This window comes from Lithobates pipiens, unplaced genomic scaffold (assembly GCF_037356315.1).
Source record: "Lithobates pipiens isolate NorthernLeopardFrog02 unplaced genomic scaffold, aLitPip1_a1.2 Scaffold_18, whole genome shotgun sequence".
In the NCBI taxonomy this organism is placed as follows: domain Eukaryota; kingdom Metazoa; phylum Chordata; class Amphibia; order Anura; family Ranidae; genus Lithobates; species Lithobates pipiens.
Genome location: NW_027507758.1, coordinates 444,451,435 through 444,466,122, shown reverse-complemented (window position 1 = coordinate 444,466,122; position 14,688 = coordinate 444,451,435). Strand labels below are relative to the sequence as shown.

General features: G+C 41.8%; 1 protein-coding gene across 1 annotated transcript in view; it reads right to left on the bottom strand.

The window, feature by feature from the left end:
• Positions 1 to 204: 204 nt before the first annotated feature.
• Positions 205 to 14,688, bottom strand: part of PFN2 (profilin 2) — a 97,416-nt gene continuing 82,932 nt past the window's right edge. The window contains exon 3 of the mRNA XM_077488187.1: positions 205 to 3,717. Within this exon, the coding sequence (XP_077344313.1) occupies positions 3,620 to 3,717 (98 nt within the window). The 3' untranslated portion in view covers positions 205 to 3,619. The remainder of the gene's footprint in view (positions 3,718 to 14,688) is intronic.

Genomic DNA, 14,688 nt, shown 5'->3' with positions numbered 1-14,688 from the left:
AGCAGTGCACATTTTTAGTAAATTCTAATTGCATTCACATCCGCCTGGAGTTGAACTTTAATGCTACTGTGTGTTTAGGTGGGTTTTTGCTTTTGTTTGACTCACCTCGCTATAAAAAAATACATTTCTGTATAGAGCAATGTAAGTATTCATGTAAATATTCACCCCTTCCGCATCCTCTGGAGACATGACACAACTCATACGTTTGGTTGGAATAAATTTAATTTCATCTGTCTGTAAACAAGGTGGTTTAATAGTTTATGGCATTTCTTTAAATGCATATTAAATCAGATGAGTTAGACTGTATCCCAGATGTAACAAAAGTGCAGGGAAAGAAATGGACAAATTAACAAGTGTTTACAGTTTGTACATGATACACAAGACAAAACAAGCAAAATTTTAAAATGTCCTTACAGAAGTGCCATTTTGTAGGAAGTAGGACCTTTATGTCAGTTAAAACCCCTCTCACGGCTCCATACTGTCATATGGCACAGAATACATATGAAGCTATCACAAATAGACCTTGCTTCATTCTAAAGAATGCCATCCATTATTCTTTAGTACAAATAACTTGTTTTTGTTTGTTTTGTTTTTATTAAAATCGACAGTAATGTATTTTAACTGACAACCAGGTTATACAGGTTTCAAATAATACAAAGAAATGTAATGAACTGTTTCTGCAGCCATGTTCAACAGTTGTTATTCTCTGGGTTAACGTTTGTCAGCAGCACTATTTCAAAACTACCAACCCCCTTAAAACGATATATAGAGATAATCCAGCAGCAATGACATTCTCAGACCTGCCAATGAAAAGAAGCTGAATAATGAGAGTGAAAGTGGTAGTCATCTTAAGATAGATTATGTCTGTAATGCTTGGGGGGGAAATATGTAACTGCAATTGGTCCTATGAAGACAAATAAACCACAATAAGGGAGATTGGCTTTTATGATATTCCCCGTTGATTGGCTGACCAAGAGCCTGTGTTAAATTATAAAGCAACCAAACTACTGGTCTTATTGTACTAGGTAAACTGCTAGAAACTCTACAGTAGCCTTTTTCATCTAGGGTTCTGTGGGGTCCTAGGGCTTGTCCAGAGGTTGCTTCGGGTTTCATGAGCAATTTCTACCTCTGATAAGTATTTGCTAATGCCAATTAACATTTTAGCCATCTGTAAGCAGGGGATTCTTCCCAATGACCATAAATGAAGGAAGCATTCTTTCCGGTCACCCAAACACTATGTATCATTAGCTGTAAATATATAATTTGTAGGGGTTCCCTGAGACTTATGTTATATCAAGGGTTCCTACATGTTAAAAAGGATGAGAAAGGCTTCTCTAAGGTCAGATGCAGTGGAGTTCCTCTGAGAAGTTCCTCCCTCTGCGGCTGTCCCTGCCTTTTGACATATCCCTCACTGAAGACAGACTAGCTGAAACACAGAGCTTGTAGCAAGGTAACAAGATCCCAAAGTATCTAAGATTTTACATTAAGACAATCCATAAAGTAATTTTTTTGTTCAACCAGTGGGTTAAAAAGACCCAATTCCCCAGTCGAGGTGGATGGGGGAATCCCTCCCGCTGAGATATTTTCTGTCTTCCCTGCTGTCAGGATACACAGATCAGTGCTGCCGGATCATACGGAAGGTTTCCAACAGGCTGGTTGTACAAAGGTTGATTGGTAGATCAACTTCTGGACAACCAGCCTGTCCATACACGGATTGACATTTGGCCAATCCCTGCTGAACCAGAATTGATCCATGTATGGCTAGCTTAAGGCTGTTCCTAGCTCCTTACACTTAAATTCTTTAATAACTCCTTCAAAAATAAAAGGACACCATATCGGTATGGCGCTGCTAGTTATCAGGCATCCTAAATGAGGTTTGTAATGTATGTCATACATCAGCCATTATTTAGACTTGTTCATCAGGATCTATGATCAGCCAAGATCCAAATTAAATGTGTGGCAGACAGGAATGACGTTTACACTGATGTCAAAAGATCACAGCATAACCAACAATAATGATAAGATATATTTGAAGGGAGTACAAGATTGACTATTATCCCATTTATTCTGATATGGGTTGCTACCTTTCGTTAAATACAGCCATGAATTAATACAGAAAGAAATAAGTTATAAATATGCCCCAAAAAGTCTCCCACGGGTCAGTCTGAGTCTCCTTCATCTACATAATATCCTTATTCTGTGCTGCAATACAAGGTGGAAGATTTGGAAATAAAGATTTCATAGTTTTAAAGAGAATTTTCCCACCACAACCATGACAAAAGAATAAACTCTAGCAAATGGCTTTAAAACGTTTATTTAAAAAAAATGATTTGGCATACACTCTAGTGTGAGAGAAAGATGATATTATTTACGTTATTGCACTAAAAACGCACAAGCGTGTCCTTCCGAGCAGGCGCTCACCACAGATCAATGCCAAACCATAAGCTTGTGGCACCGTAGTCTGCAGTCATGATTACATACAGGAGGGTAAATTTGTAAGACACCAAAAAAAAAAAAAAGGGTAAAATTGCTTTACAATAAATTTAAAGAGTAGTGAAAAGTGGACCTAGTGTTTTCTATTGTAAGTAGTGATTTCCACCTGTGTTTGAGCAAAGGAAGACTAAGTTGAGCTGTGTATATGCTCAAACCGCTCAAAACGCATCAATCCAATGAATGTACAAATCTGCATCACGCTTAGTGTTTTCTTGTGCACCACTCTTCTCCCCCCTTATATGTCTAGCTGCTACCCATGCCCTGCTGCAGTCCTGCCAACTTAAGTTACTAGGCCTCTACTTACTATACTAAGCCCAGACTTTGTACAGGACAACACAAGCATGTGCTTAAGACTTGTGCTGGCAGCAGAACAGCACAAACCAGCAATATCTGATGGCAAACTGGGTTTAAGTTACATTGCTATCTGCTTTAAAGTGAGGCAACTACATCGTACTTCAGAAGAGTACTGCTTAAAATAGCTTTAACTGAGGTACAGTATGTGGCAAGGTGTACATTCGGTGTACCTAAAACGGTCTTAAAACTGGGTTAAACCCCCACCCTTTTACCACCTGACTTCTAAACACAATGTTAACATATGGGTCAGACACTCAGTATACCAACAGATATGGATTACCAGCCTATGCGTACATAACACTGAAAAGCCACGCGTTTCACATTACGGGACTGCAACGGGTGGTACAGAAATATAGTAACGCTAACAAGAAAGATTATGGTTAAATGAAAGACAAACTGTAACTATATTCTACAGTCTGGTGGACAGACGAGATGCAAATGTAAAGTTATAGCCGGCAGGAGATGCTGCTCAGTAGTAAAGCCTTTGAGGAGGGTAAAAGCAGTCAACAAAACATCTTGTTGGGTTGTCCTATTATGGACACAATTTGCCATGATAAATCAATTGCTTAAAAACAAAAAAAAAATTAAAAGAAAAAATTTAAAGACAACAACTTTCCCCACCAAAATAGGGATACAAAGGAGACACAGGATCATCCCCCATCACCCATTTTATTGCTAATAAAATTTCCGGATAAAGGATGCTTTGTTCACGTAGGAAAGTTTAGTAGCAATGTTTGTCTGTTTTCCCCTAGAATGTAAGTTGGCCTAAAAGCTAGAATCCCATATCTCTCAAGTATTTCGCCATTGCGAATGCCTTTTTATTCAAGCCGCCTCCGTGGACTCCTTCTTTGCCCATTGCGAAGACCAAGACTGTAAGAGAAAAGAGAAGAAATCTGTTACATGTTTGTGCTGCTACAATTCAATTTAAACACAGCCTCAAATACAATATGTGCAGCCCAAAAGACTAATGATCTCACTGCTGTTCAGCTTGAGTTTATTCTGGCATTGCTTGACTATGCAATGAGCCATAATTTCTTTTGGTTTGGGGGCTCCTACTACTTACAGAATAGATGTGTGGCCTTGGGCGCCAACTTTGCGCCCAGCATGGCCAACCTTTTTATGGCTAAATGGGAGGAGGACGTAATCTATAGTATACCCAGACTGAAGTTGGTTCTGTGGAGGAGGTATATAGAGGATGTCCTCATATGGGATGGAGACCAGTCTTCCCTCCCCAGATTCAAGATGGATCTCAACAATGATAGAAGTATCAGGCTCCAACATGAGTCCAGTGGAGTTGAAGTTCATTTCCCTGACCTAAGAATAAGAGTGGTGGAAGGATTATTACCGCCACTTAATTTAAGGAGACTGACTGGAATGTATTTATCAGCACTGACAGCTGTCACCATCCAGCCTGGCTCAGATCCGTTCCGGTTAGTACATTTTTGAGGCTCAAATGAAATTGCACTAATTGTGATGACTTCCTGAGAAAAGCCTCTGCCCTTAGGGAAAGGTTTTTGGAAAAAGATTATACCCCTTGTGAGATGGATCAAGCACTTTTACGTGCTAGTGAGAAGGATAGAAATGAGTTGTTGGTCCCTAGAATTAAAGAACCTAATGAGGCCTTTTGGCATGCATTTCTTACTACGTATTACACTCAATATGCTATAAAACAAATTATATATAAGCATTGGAATATGTTATGGAATGACAGGGTTCTAGGACCAGTACTCCCAGAGTGTCCTATGGTCGTGTACGGAGAGGCTCCAAGTAGCACCTAACGTTATAGATCCCTCCAATAGGGTATTTTTTTCACAATATACAGGGTTTCTTCTCCTGTAGGAAGTGCTATATGTGTAATATTAACATACAGGGGAGAAGGAAAATGGAAACTTTATAATCTGATTCTACTCTTTTCCATCAAACCACTCATCACTTGCACCAGAAAGCATGTAGTCTATCTCATCGGGTGTGGACATGTGGACTGGAATATATAGGACAGACAGTCCGTATGCTCCAAGTCCGGCTGAAGGAACACATTGTGAATATTAAAAATGGCTTCCCCAAGCATGGCCTCTCCAAACATTATGACCTTTGCCACAATCTAAACCACAAGGGAACTTTGTTTCTGGGGGTTGACAAATTTATGGGTAATTTGAGAGGGAGTCACATGACTACAGGTGTGTCCAGATTCAAAACTGAGTGGATCTATAAGGCCAAGATCTATAGTCCATTTTGGTTTGAATGTAGAGTGGGGTGTGAATGCATTCATTAGTAATGAATAGGGTTTCCTCATCATGTTTTTAAAAATCTGTTTATATAAATTTCTGGTGGTGGTACTGTTCTTGCTGTTTTTTCCTCTATTATGGTCTTTTCCTTAGAATTACTTTCAAGTTACTGTACTCTTGAATTACATGTATAGAATTGATTTATCATACATGTATTAATTGTAAGGTAATTTACTGTTTTCAACTTCAAATTTGGCTTTAGTCCACAAGATGGCGCTGTCTTCTGGCACGTTGTCTCCAATTCCATTTCATTTTAAATTATCATTGTTCCCAAACCGGTTGCTATCAGTATGTCCTAAAGATGTCTGATGATAAGTTGGTAATCTAACTTTTTAACTTAAGTTTGCTCACTAAAGCAATGTGATTATTGAAGCTGTAGTAATGTTCCAGTCAGGGGTTAGTCCGAGTGGTTTCACTTCCACTGGTCACCTCTGATGTGTGGAAAGTAGGGATGCACCGAATGGGTTTTTTGGTGCCGAAACCGATACCGAAAATGAAACACACTAGGCCGAAAACCGAAACAGCACCGATACCGAAAATGACTGTTTTTAAAAAATATTTTTATACAGGAGGCGGTCAGAGACTGGGGACATGGTACAGGAGGTGGTCAGAGACTGGGGACATGGTACAGGAGGTGGTCAGAGACTGGCGACATGGTACAGGAGGTGGTCAGAGACTGGCGACATGGTACAGGAGGTGGTCAGAGACTGGCGACATGGTACAGGAGGTGGTCAGAGACTGGCGACATGGTACAGGAGGTGGTCAGAGACTGGCGACATGGTACAGGAGGTGGTCAGAGACTGGCGACATGGTACAGGAGGTGGTCAGAGACTGGCGACATGGTACAGGAGATGGTCAGAGACTGGGGACATGGTACAGGAGATGGTCAGAGACTGGCGACATGGTACAGGAGGTGGTCAGAGACTGGCGACATGGTACAGGAGGTGGTCAGAGACTGGCGACATGGCACAGGAGGTGGTCAGAGACTGGCGACATGGCACAGGAGGTGGTCAGAGACTGGCGACATGGTACAGGAGGTGGTCAGAGACTGGCGACATGGTACAGGAGGTGGTCAGAGACTGCATGCATGGTATAGGAGATGGTCAGAGACAGAGGACGTGGTACAGGAGATGGTCAGAGACTGGGGACATGGTACAGAAGATGGTCAGACTGGGGACATGGTACAGGAGATGGTCAGAGACAGAGGACGTGGTACAGGAGGCATCCCCCATTGCAGGCCAGTGTGCCCCATTGCAGGCCAGTGTGCCCCATTGCAGCCAGTGTGCCCCATTGCAGCCCATTGCAGCCAGTGTGTCCCATTGCAGCCAGTGTGTCCCATTGCATCCTGTGTGTCCCATTGCATCCTGTGTGTCATTCTGCAGCCAGGGAAGAGAGCCGCCTCCGCCGCCTGTTTGATCACAGCGCCGGGAACATCACAGCTTTCATTTCAATAGCTGTGTGTTCCCGGCCGCGCGCCGTCACACGCAGCCCCTCCGTCCAATCCTGCGGATGATCTGTCTATCTAAGTGCCCGGACAAGGGGGAGGGGCTGCGTGTGACGGCGCACGGCCGGGAACACACAGCTATTGAAATGAAAGCTGTGATGTTCCCGGCGCTGTGATAAAACAGGCGGCGGAGGCGGCTCTCCTGCGCTATACACCCCCCATGATGGGCGTCACCAGGGACGGGGGCGGAGCCCCGTCCCCACCCAGGCCACGTCCCATTTTCGGCTCCATTATCGGCCGTTTTTCTCTTTCGGCAAATTGTTTCGGGGGCCGAAATTTCGGTGCATCACTAGTGGAAAGCAATCAATTTCCGCCCCGATTTTGACATCCCGCCTATATAATGCACCTCTACGAACCTTAAGCCACGCCCTAATGGCATCAAACGTACGACGAAACGTGTAGGGAGGAGCTTGTGACACAACATGATGAGAGTGTATGCTAGGATGTGGCGGCCATCTTGCTGGCAGTTTAAGCCATTATTCTGTGCCTGTTTTTCACCGAGAGCATGTGAATGCAATATAGCGTTTTTTTTAGAAGTAAATTATCTTATAAAACTTACTGCACTATGAGGCGCATTTACTTTTATTACATGGGCCAAACTATGTATATGGATTTAACGTTGTGAAAACAGGGAGTGTGGAGAGTTATCCATCCTGCTTCCAGTTTGCTATATCTGATTGGAAAGAAGAAAGAAATGGCTGCACATATAGAAATTCCGATTGTCTTTTATTTTGTTTCGCAAGGATAACACCAAAGACACCAAACTGTGGTCACGTAGATGCATTTCACACATACATCTTGTGCTTAATCATCAAGATTAAGCACAAGATGTATGTGTAAAACGTGTCTACGTGACCACAGTTTGGGGTCTTTGGTGTTATCCTTGTGAAATAAAATAAAAGGCAATCGGAAGTTCTGGATGTGCAGCCATTTTTCTTCTTTCCAGGTTTCCCACGGAGGCAGGCCGAGGCTAGCACTCTGCAAGATACTCCAAGCAGCCTTATCCTTATACACCTGGAGCATCTAGTGTTGTTCAGTCATTTGTGGCTGATTGAGGTTTTCCTCTTCAATGCAATGCCTATTTGACCCCTGTAATAAGGGTCCAATAGAGGAGGGTAAAAAGCAGTTTGTCTGGGTGCCGGTGATTCTCTCTTATACGCTTTCCTGTCATGCCCTATGGACTATACCATTATCATTTTCAATTGATGATCAGAAGGGTTTTATGGATATTTCTTATCTGAACCTATTTTATATATATTGCATTATTATTGTTAACCAATATTGTGCTGGCTACTTTTTCTATTGTTTTTTCAGATTTAGTATTATTTAGCACAGCAGACACTTATCTCCATAAAGACTAATGCCTCGTACACACAATGAAAATATCATCAGTTTTTTCTTCGTACAATAGTCACATATCGAAAACAAACATGTTACTAAAGTTAGGAAAGTTTTTGTATGAGAGAATGTAACTTTGGAAGTGATGTAATGTATTGTATGCTTTCATTTTTGAGCATGCGTGGTCTTGGTCTTCTGTTTTTTTTTTTTTCAGATGAATTTACTGTCCTGATTAAACTAAAATTGTACATTCTGGTATCATACGAGAAAAATTTACTAGTTTGTCCCTTTAGATAATTTCAGATGAACTGACGCAATTGGATCTCGAAAGCTGTGTGATCAGATTATAGTACAATCACTTTAAAAGACGATTTTATGATCGTGTGTACTAGGCATAACAACAGAGTCAGGTGCTGATTTACACCTATGCATTTTTAGTGCTTTTTGCATTTTGCACTAGTCCATTTAACATGGTTTCCTATGGAACATGTTGTGTAGTGCAAATCTGCAAAAACCACTAATGCATAGGTGTGAATCAGGCCTAAATGCAGGCACTCCCCTGGTCTTACAATAATTGCACAAATCTGCACTTCCTCCAAAGCGCAAATGGTGGCTTTAGGTGATAGAGACAAAAGACAGACAAGGGGAGCTCTTGAACCTTATAAAATGCAGTTCAGCGATGGCCCCTTTCTGTTCCAACATGACTGCGATCCAGTGCACAAACCAAGGTTCATAAAGACAAGGAGCAGCGAGTTTTGGGTGGAGGAACTTGACTGGCATGTACAGAGTCCTGACCTCAACCTGACAGAACACCTTTGGGATGAATTGGAGCAGAGACTGCGAACCAGGTCTTCTCGCCCAACATCGGTACCTGATCTCACAAATGTGCTTCTGGAAGAATAGTCAAACATTCCCATACACACACTCCTAAACCTTGTGGACAGCCTTTCCATGAGAGTTGAAGCTGTTATAGGTAGTGATATACCACAGCTGGATAACTCCCCTGCCAGTCAAAACAATGTAGACAGCATTTGGGCTAAAACAAAATACTTCATACATCAGTGTTTACTGGAAGAAACAGCTTTCGTGTCACCTCCCCTACCTCGCATTCCAATACTACTTTCTACGGACAGGTACTCCTTAAAATAAACTATAATCTTTTTAACCACTCCTGGGGCATTTTTTTAATTTCTCGCACACATGTTAAAATTAGCATTTTTGCTATTACTTTAAAGTGGTTGTTAAGCAACTTTCACATCTTCATACCATCCCCTCTGTGTTCTAATTCTGTGTAAATGAGTTATAAAAAAAAAAAAAAAGAAAACCTGCTATACCTCATTTTACAGCTCTTCTCCGTGATCACATGATCGGCTGGCTTTCTATTCTCCCTGTCTGATAGATGCAGCAGGCGGGCCAAGATTCCCCTGCTGACATCACTAGGGAGAGGAGAGAGAGAGAGAGCCATTGGATAATGTGATCGCTAAGAAGAGCTGTGAAATGAAATATAGTAGGCTTTTTTTTTTTATAAACCACTCACAGGGGCACACAGGATTAGAACACAGAGGGGATGGTATGAAGATGTGAAAGTTATTTGAGCAACAAGAGTAGAGGAGGGAGGCACTGTCACAAGCTGACAGAGGGGAGGGAGAGAGAGCACATGACGGTAGCACGTAGCGAAGAGTCCAGTGTCAGGGCTCAGCAGTCCTGATATATTGGAGTCAGCGTGCAGGGGAGAAGAGTATAATCAGGCAGGATCAGCCGCCAGGTGGGGTTAAACGCTTTATATATAGGCACACACAATATCTCACAAAAGTGAGTACACCCCTTACATTTTTGTAAATATTTTATTGCATCTTTTCATGTGGCACAAACTCTTTTAGACTGCTGGTACATGCATAAGTAGGGCCGGTAATTACAACCCAGCTCTGATTGAATTTTTATCGTATGAATTTTTGTCTTAAAAAACCTAATAAAGAAATTGAAAAAAAAAAGATGGCCCACAGATGTTCAATAGGGTTTAGGTCTGGAGACATGCTTGGCCAGTCCATCACACCTTTACCCTCAGCTTCTTTAAAAAGGCAGTGGTTGTCTTGGAGGTGTGTTTGGGGACATTATGTTGGAATACTGCCCCGCGGCCCAGTCTTTGAAGGGAGGGGATCATGCTTTGCTTCAGTATGTCACAGTACATGTTGGCATTCATGGTTTCCTCAATGAACTGTAGCTCCCCAGTGCCGGCAGCACTCATGCAGCCCCAGATCATGACACTCCCACCACCATGCTCGACTGTAGGAAAGACACACTTGTCTTTGTACTCCTCACCTGGTTGCTGCCACACACGCTTGACACCATCTGAACCAAATAAGTTTATCTTGGTCTCATCGGACCACAGAATATGTTTCAGACAGTAATGTCCTTAGTCTGCGGCAAACGGGCTTGCATGTGCATCATCTTTAGAAGACTCTTCCTTCTAGGACGACAGCCAGGCAGACCAATTTGATTCAGTGTGGCATATGGTCTGAGCACTTGCCTTTTGACCCCCCCACCCCTACAACCTCTGCACCAATGCTGGCAGCACTAATACGTCCATTTCCCAAAGACAACCTCTGGATATGACGCTGAGCACGTGCACTCAACTTCTTTGGTCGACTATGGCAGAGCCTGTTGTAATTGTAAGCTGTCCTGTTAAACCGCTGTATGGTCTTGGCCACCATGCTGCAGCTCAGTTTCAGGGGCTTGGCAATCTTCTTATAGCCTAGGCCAGTGGTGGTGAAACTTGGCACCCCAGATGTTTTGGAACTACATTTCCCATGATGCTCCAGTACACTACAGAGTGCCAGAGCATCATGGGAAATGTAGTTCCAAAACATCTGGGGTGCCAAGGTTCACCATCACTGGCCTAGGCCAGTGATGGCCAACCTTGGCACCCCAGATGTTTTGGAACTACATTTCCCATGATGCTCAACTACACAGCAGAGAGCATGAGCGTCATGGGAAATGTAGTTCCAAAACATCTGGAGTGCCAAGGTTCGCCATCACTGGCCTAGGCCATCTTTATGTAGAGAAATAATTATTTTTTTTAGATCCTCAGAGAGTTCTTTGCCATGAGGTGCCATGTTGAACTTCCAGTATGAGAGAGAGAGAGAGAGAATACAAAATTTTACACACCTGCTCCTCATTCACACCTGAGACCTTGTAACACTAATGAGTTACATGACACCGGGGAGGAAAAATGGCTAATTGGGCTAAATGTGGACATTTTCACTTAGATGTGTACTCACTTTTGTTGCCAGTGGTTTAGACATTAATGGCTGTGTGTTGAGTTATTTCGAGGGGACAGCAAATTTACACTGTTATACAAGCTGTACGCTCACTACTTTACATTGTAGCAAAGTGTCATTTCTTCAGTGTTGTCACATGAAAAGATAGAATAAAATATTTACAAAAATGTGAGGGGCGTACTCACTTTTGTGAGATACTGTATATATTTTTTGAAAGCATAGACTTTTATTTATATATATATATATATATATATATATATATAATATATACACACACACACACACGAAGGTTTGGCAGTTGCAATTTTTTATATCGCACAATGTTTTGCGCAGTTTTTCATAAAAAGCATGTTTTCAGACAAAAATACAACATACATGAATTTTAGTACAAACACAGTATTATACCCAATTTCTTAGTAATGTAAGAATATGGAATTGCAATGAGCAAATAGATACCAAACGTGTCAAGCCTTAAAATTGTGCACACCCATGAAATTGCAAAACATGAATACTCAAAAATTGTCCATAGAGGATACATGTAATCAGTTTACAGTTAACCATGAATTATAGTCCTAATATTTATTGATCTCACTCCAAAATTTGCAGCAATACCACATGTGTGATTTATGTGTCCATTCAGGTGTGGACCCTTCGCTGTGAGACTGCAGTGGAGTTGCACAGTGCATTTATTTTACACTTTTTTTCTTCATTTATTTTTGTTATGGCTAGAGACTAACAAGCCTCCTATTTGATAGCACTGCAGTGGTGACAAGTCCTCTTCATGGAGACATTGGGGATCCATTCGATCCCAAATGTCTCCCCTGTCCTCTACTGTAATTAATCAAGCACAGATCATGCTTGATGAGCAGCATCCTTGGCTACAGCAGCCCAGCGCACTTTTAGATCCCCATAAAAGTGATACATTTTACCTAAATGCCCATTGCATGCTTTTTTTATTATCTGTATACCTGGATTTCAAAACACACAGATCCAAAATACACAAATGAAAAACAGCTAGATCGTCAACCGTGTGCTAAAAACGAACATGCCAAATAGATAAAGTAGAATGAGTACAGAGACAACCGCATTTGTTTTCTGCTACTGCTGCTTTCAAAGTCCATTTAACAACATGGGGGGTAGAGAAAACACCACTCTGTTCTACAATCTATAGCAATCTATAGAAAGTGAGGTCATCCACCTGAAGTGCTGTGTAAACCTCAGATTTGGATGGACAGAAAGTTAAACCTTGGCAGGTAAAACAACTCCCATTTATATCATCCATCTGTGGACTTCAGCTTTAAAGTATATATAAAACCTCACCTTGTAAAACAACCCATTCAGTTTAAAATATAAATGAAAGGCAAACAATTTATGTAGACATCTATTAAACCATCATAAATAGCTTATTTTCCCTTTTCTCTTTTACAAGTGTTTACATACCCTCTGTTATTAGCTGCAAAAGGAGCTCAGAGAGCTAGCGGAGGAGAAACATCAGGACACAACTTCTCAATGAATAGCTGTGCAGGAAGGGGTGTGTAAGCACAAATCTGATCATTAAAGGAGGAGAGCAGGCTGAGTTCCCAGCACAGTCAGAAAACTGTCCCTGCTGTGCTCTCATGCCTAGTGTGGTCAGTTTTTATTGGAAAGCTGAGGGACTGGCAGGATCACCAGGTATTTCACACAAAGGAAGCAATGCAAAGATAACCAGATACTTTTTCATACAAGCAGCAGACACATATCAGAAATATTAAATGTGTTAACTTGTTTCTCTGTTAGCAGCAGGCCACCAGTGATCGCTCCACAGAGCGCCAGAACGAGGATCTGTCAATGTTAACAGATCCCCGTTCAGACAGGGAAGTAGAAAGATATGCTGTTCCTAGTGGTCACTGGGCCCAAAAAAAAAGTGTCAAAAGTGTCTGATCTGTTCGCTGCAATGTCATAGCCCTGCTAAAAGTCGCTGTTGTATGTAAGGTATTACCACAAACATCAGATCATGGGCATCAATTGTAGCACCAGACCTCCTGTGTAAATCTAAACTGGTAACCTGGCTTTTAGCCCTTACCCACCTTAACAGGCCATTTTTTGTGATACAGCACTGCTTAATTTTAACTGACAATTGCGTGGGCATGCGACGCTGTACTCAAATAAAATTGATGTCCTTTTTTTCCCCACAAAGAGCTTTCTTTTGGTGGTATTTGATAGAGCTTAACGATTAATCGTTATCTCAATTTTTTTTTCCCCCTGTGCGATCTTGACAATGCATTTTCCCGATTCTTTCTATACAGAGTTCTCTGCTGAAGCTGACAGCTGCACACAAAAAAAAAAAACAGACAGTCTGCCAAGTACAGGGAGTCCCGGGTTACAAATAAGTCAAATGTGTTTGCAAGTCGGAACAGGTATATCTTAAGTGTAGCTCCAGCCAAAAATAAATAAAAAATGTTTGTTCTATTTGGATAGCATAGGGAAGGGTTAGCACCCCTGCATCTTTTTTTTTGCTGTCTGTGCCCCTGTTCAGAAGATTTCTCTTCAGTTTCTGTGCCAATGACAATTGGATTTTGAAAATTTTGGGTTGTTGAGGATAGGAAGACTGGTGATAAAGCATCAGTGGAGACACCTTTTTCCTATAATAACTCTTACAGGAGTGAATTTCCCATCCTAGGGGTAGATTTCCTCTCACTTCCTGTTGTCTCCCTCCTTTTGCAAGTAGGAGTTGTTTGTAAATCAGATGTTTGTAACTCGGGCACCGCCTGTATCACAACATTCCTCAGCCCCGGAACCAACTATAAAACATTGTAGCGTTTTGTCCTTTAGATCAAAGGAATGAACGTCGGTGTGGAAGGCCCCTTTCAAACTTGTGTGACCTGAAATTTAGGCGATTTTGCCACAACTTTAACCACTTCCGGACCGACACACGTCGATATACGTCCTAACCTTGAAGAGGGATATCTTTGTTATGGCAGCAACTAGCTGGTCACCAGTGTCCTCTGCCGCTCGATTGGATCCTTCTCCTTCCTGGGTATGGAGATGAGTGACTGAAAGATGATGGCCTCCACCAGTCTCCATACCATTACAGGGCAGATGCGACGTCAAAACCTCACTTCCGCCCATAGCTCTTAAAAGGGCCTTTTATTTATTTTTTATTGCATTTCAGTGTAAATATGAGATCTGAGGTCTTTCTGACCCCAGATCTTCTATTTAAGAGGTCTTGTCATGCTTTTTTCTATTACAAGGGATGTTTACATTTCTTGTAATACGAATAAGTGACACAATTCATTTTTTTTTTAATAAAAAGGCAAAATAAATAAGAAAAAAAAATAAGAAATTTTAAACACCCCCCCCCCCCCAGCTTGCGCGCAGAACGCGAACGCATACATGAGTAGCGCCTGCATATAAAAACAGTGTTCAAACCACACGTGAGGCATCACCGCGATCAGTA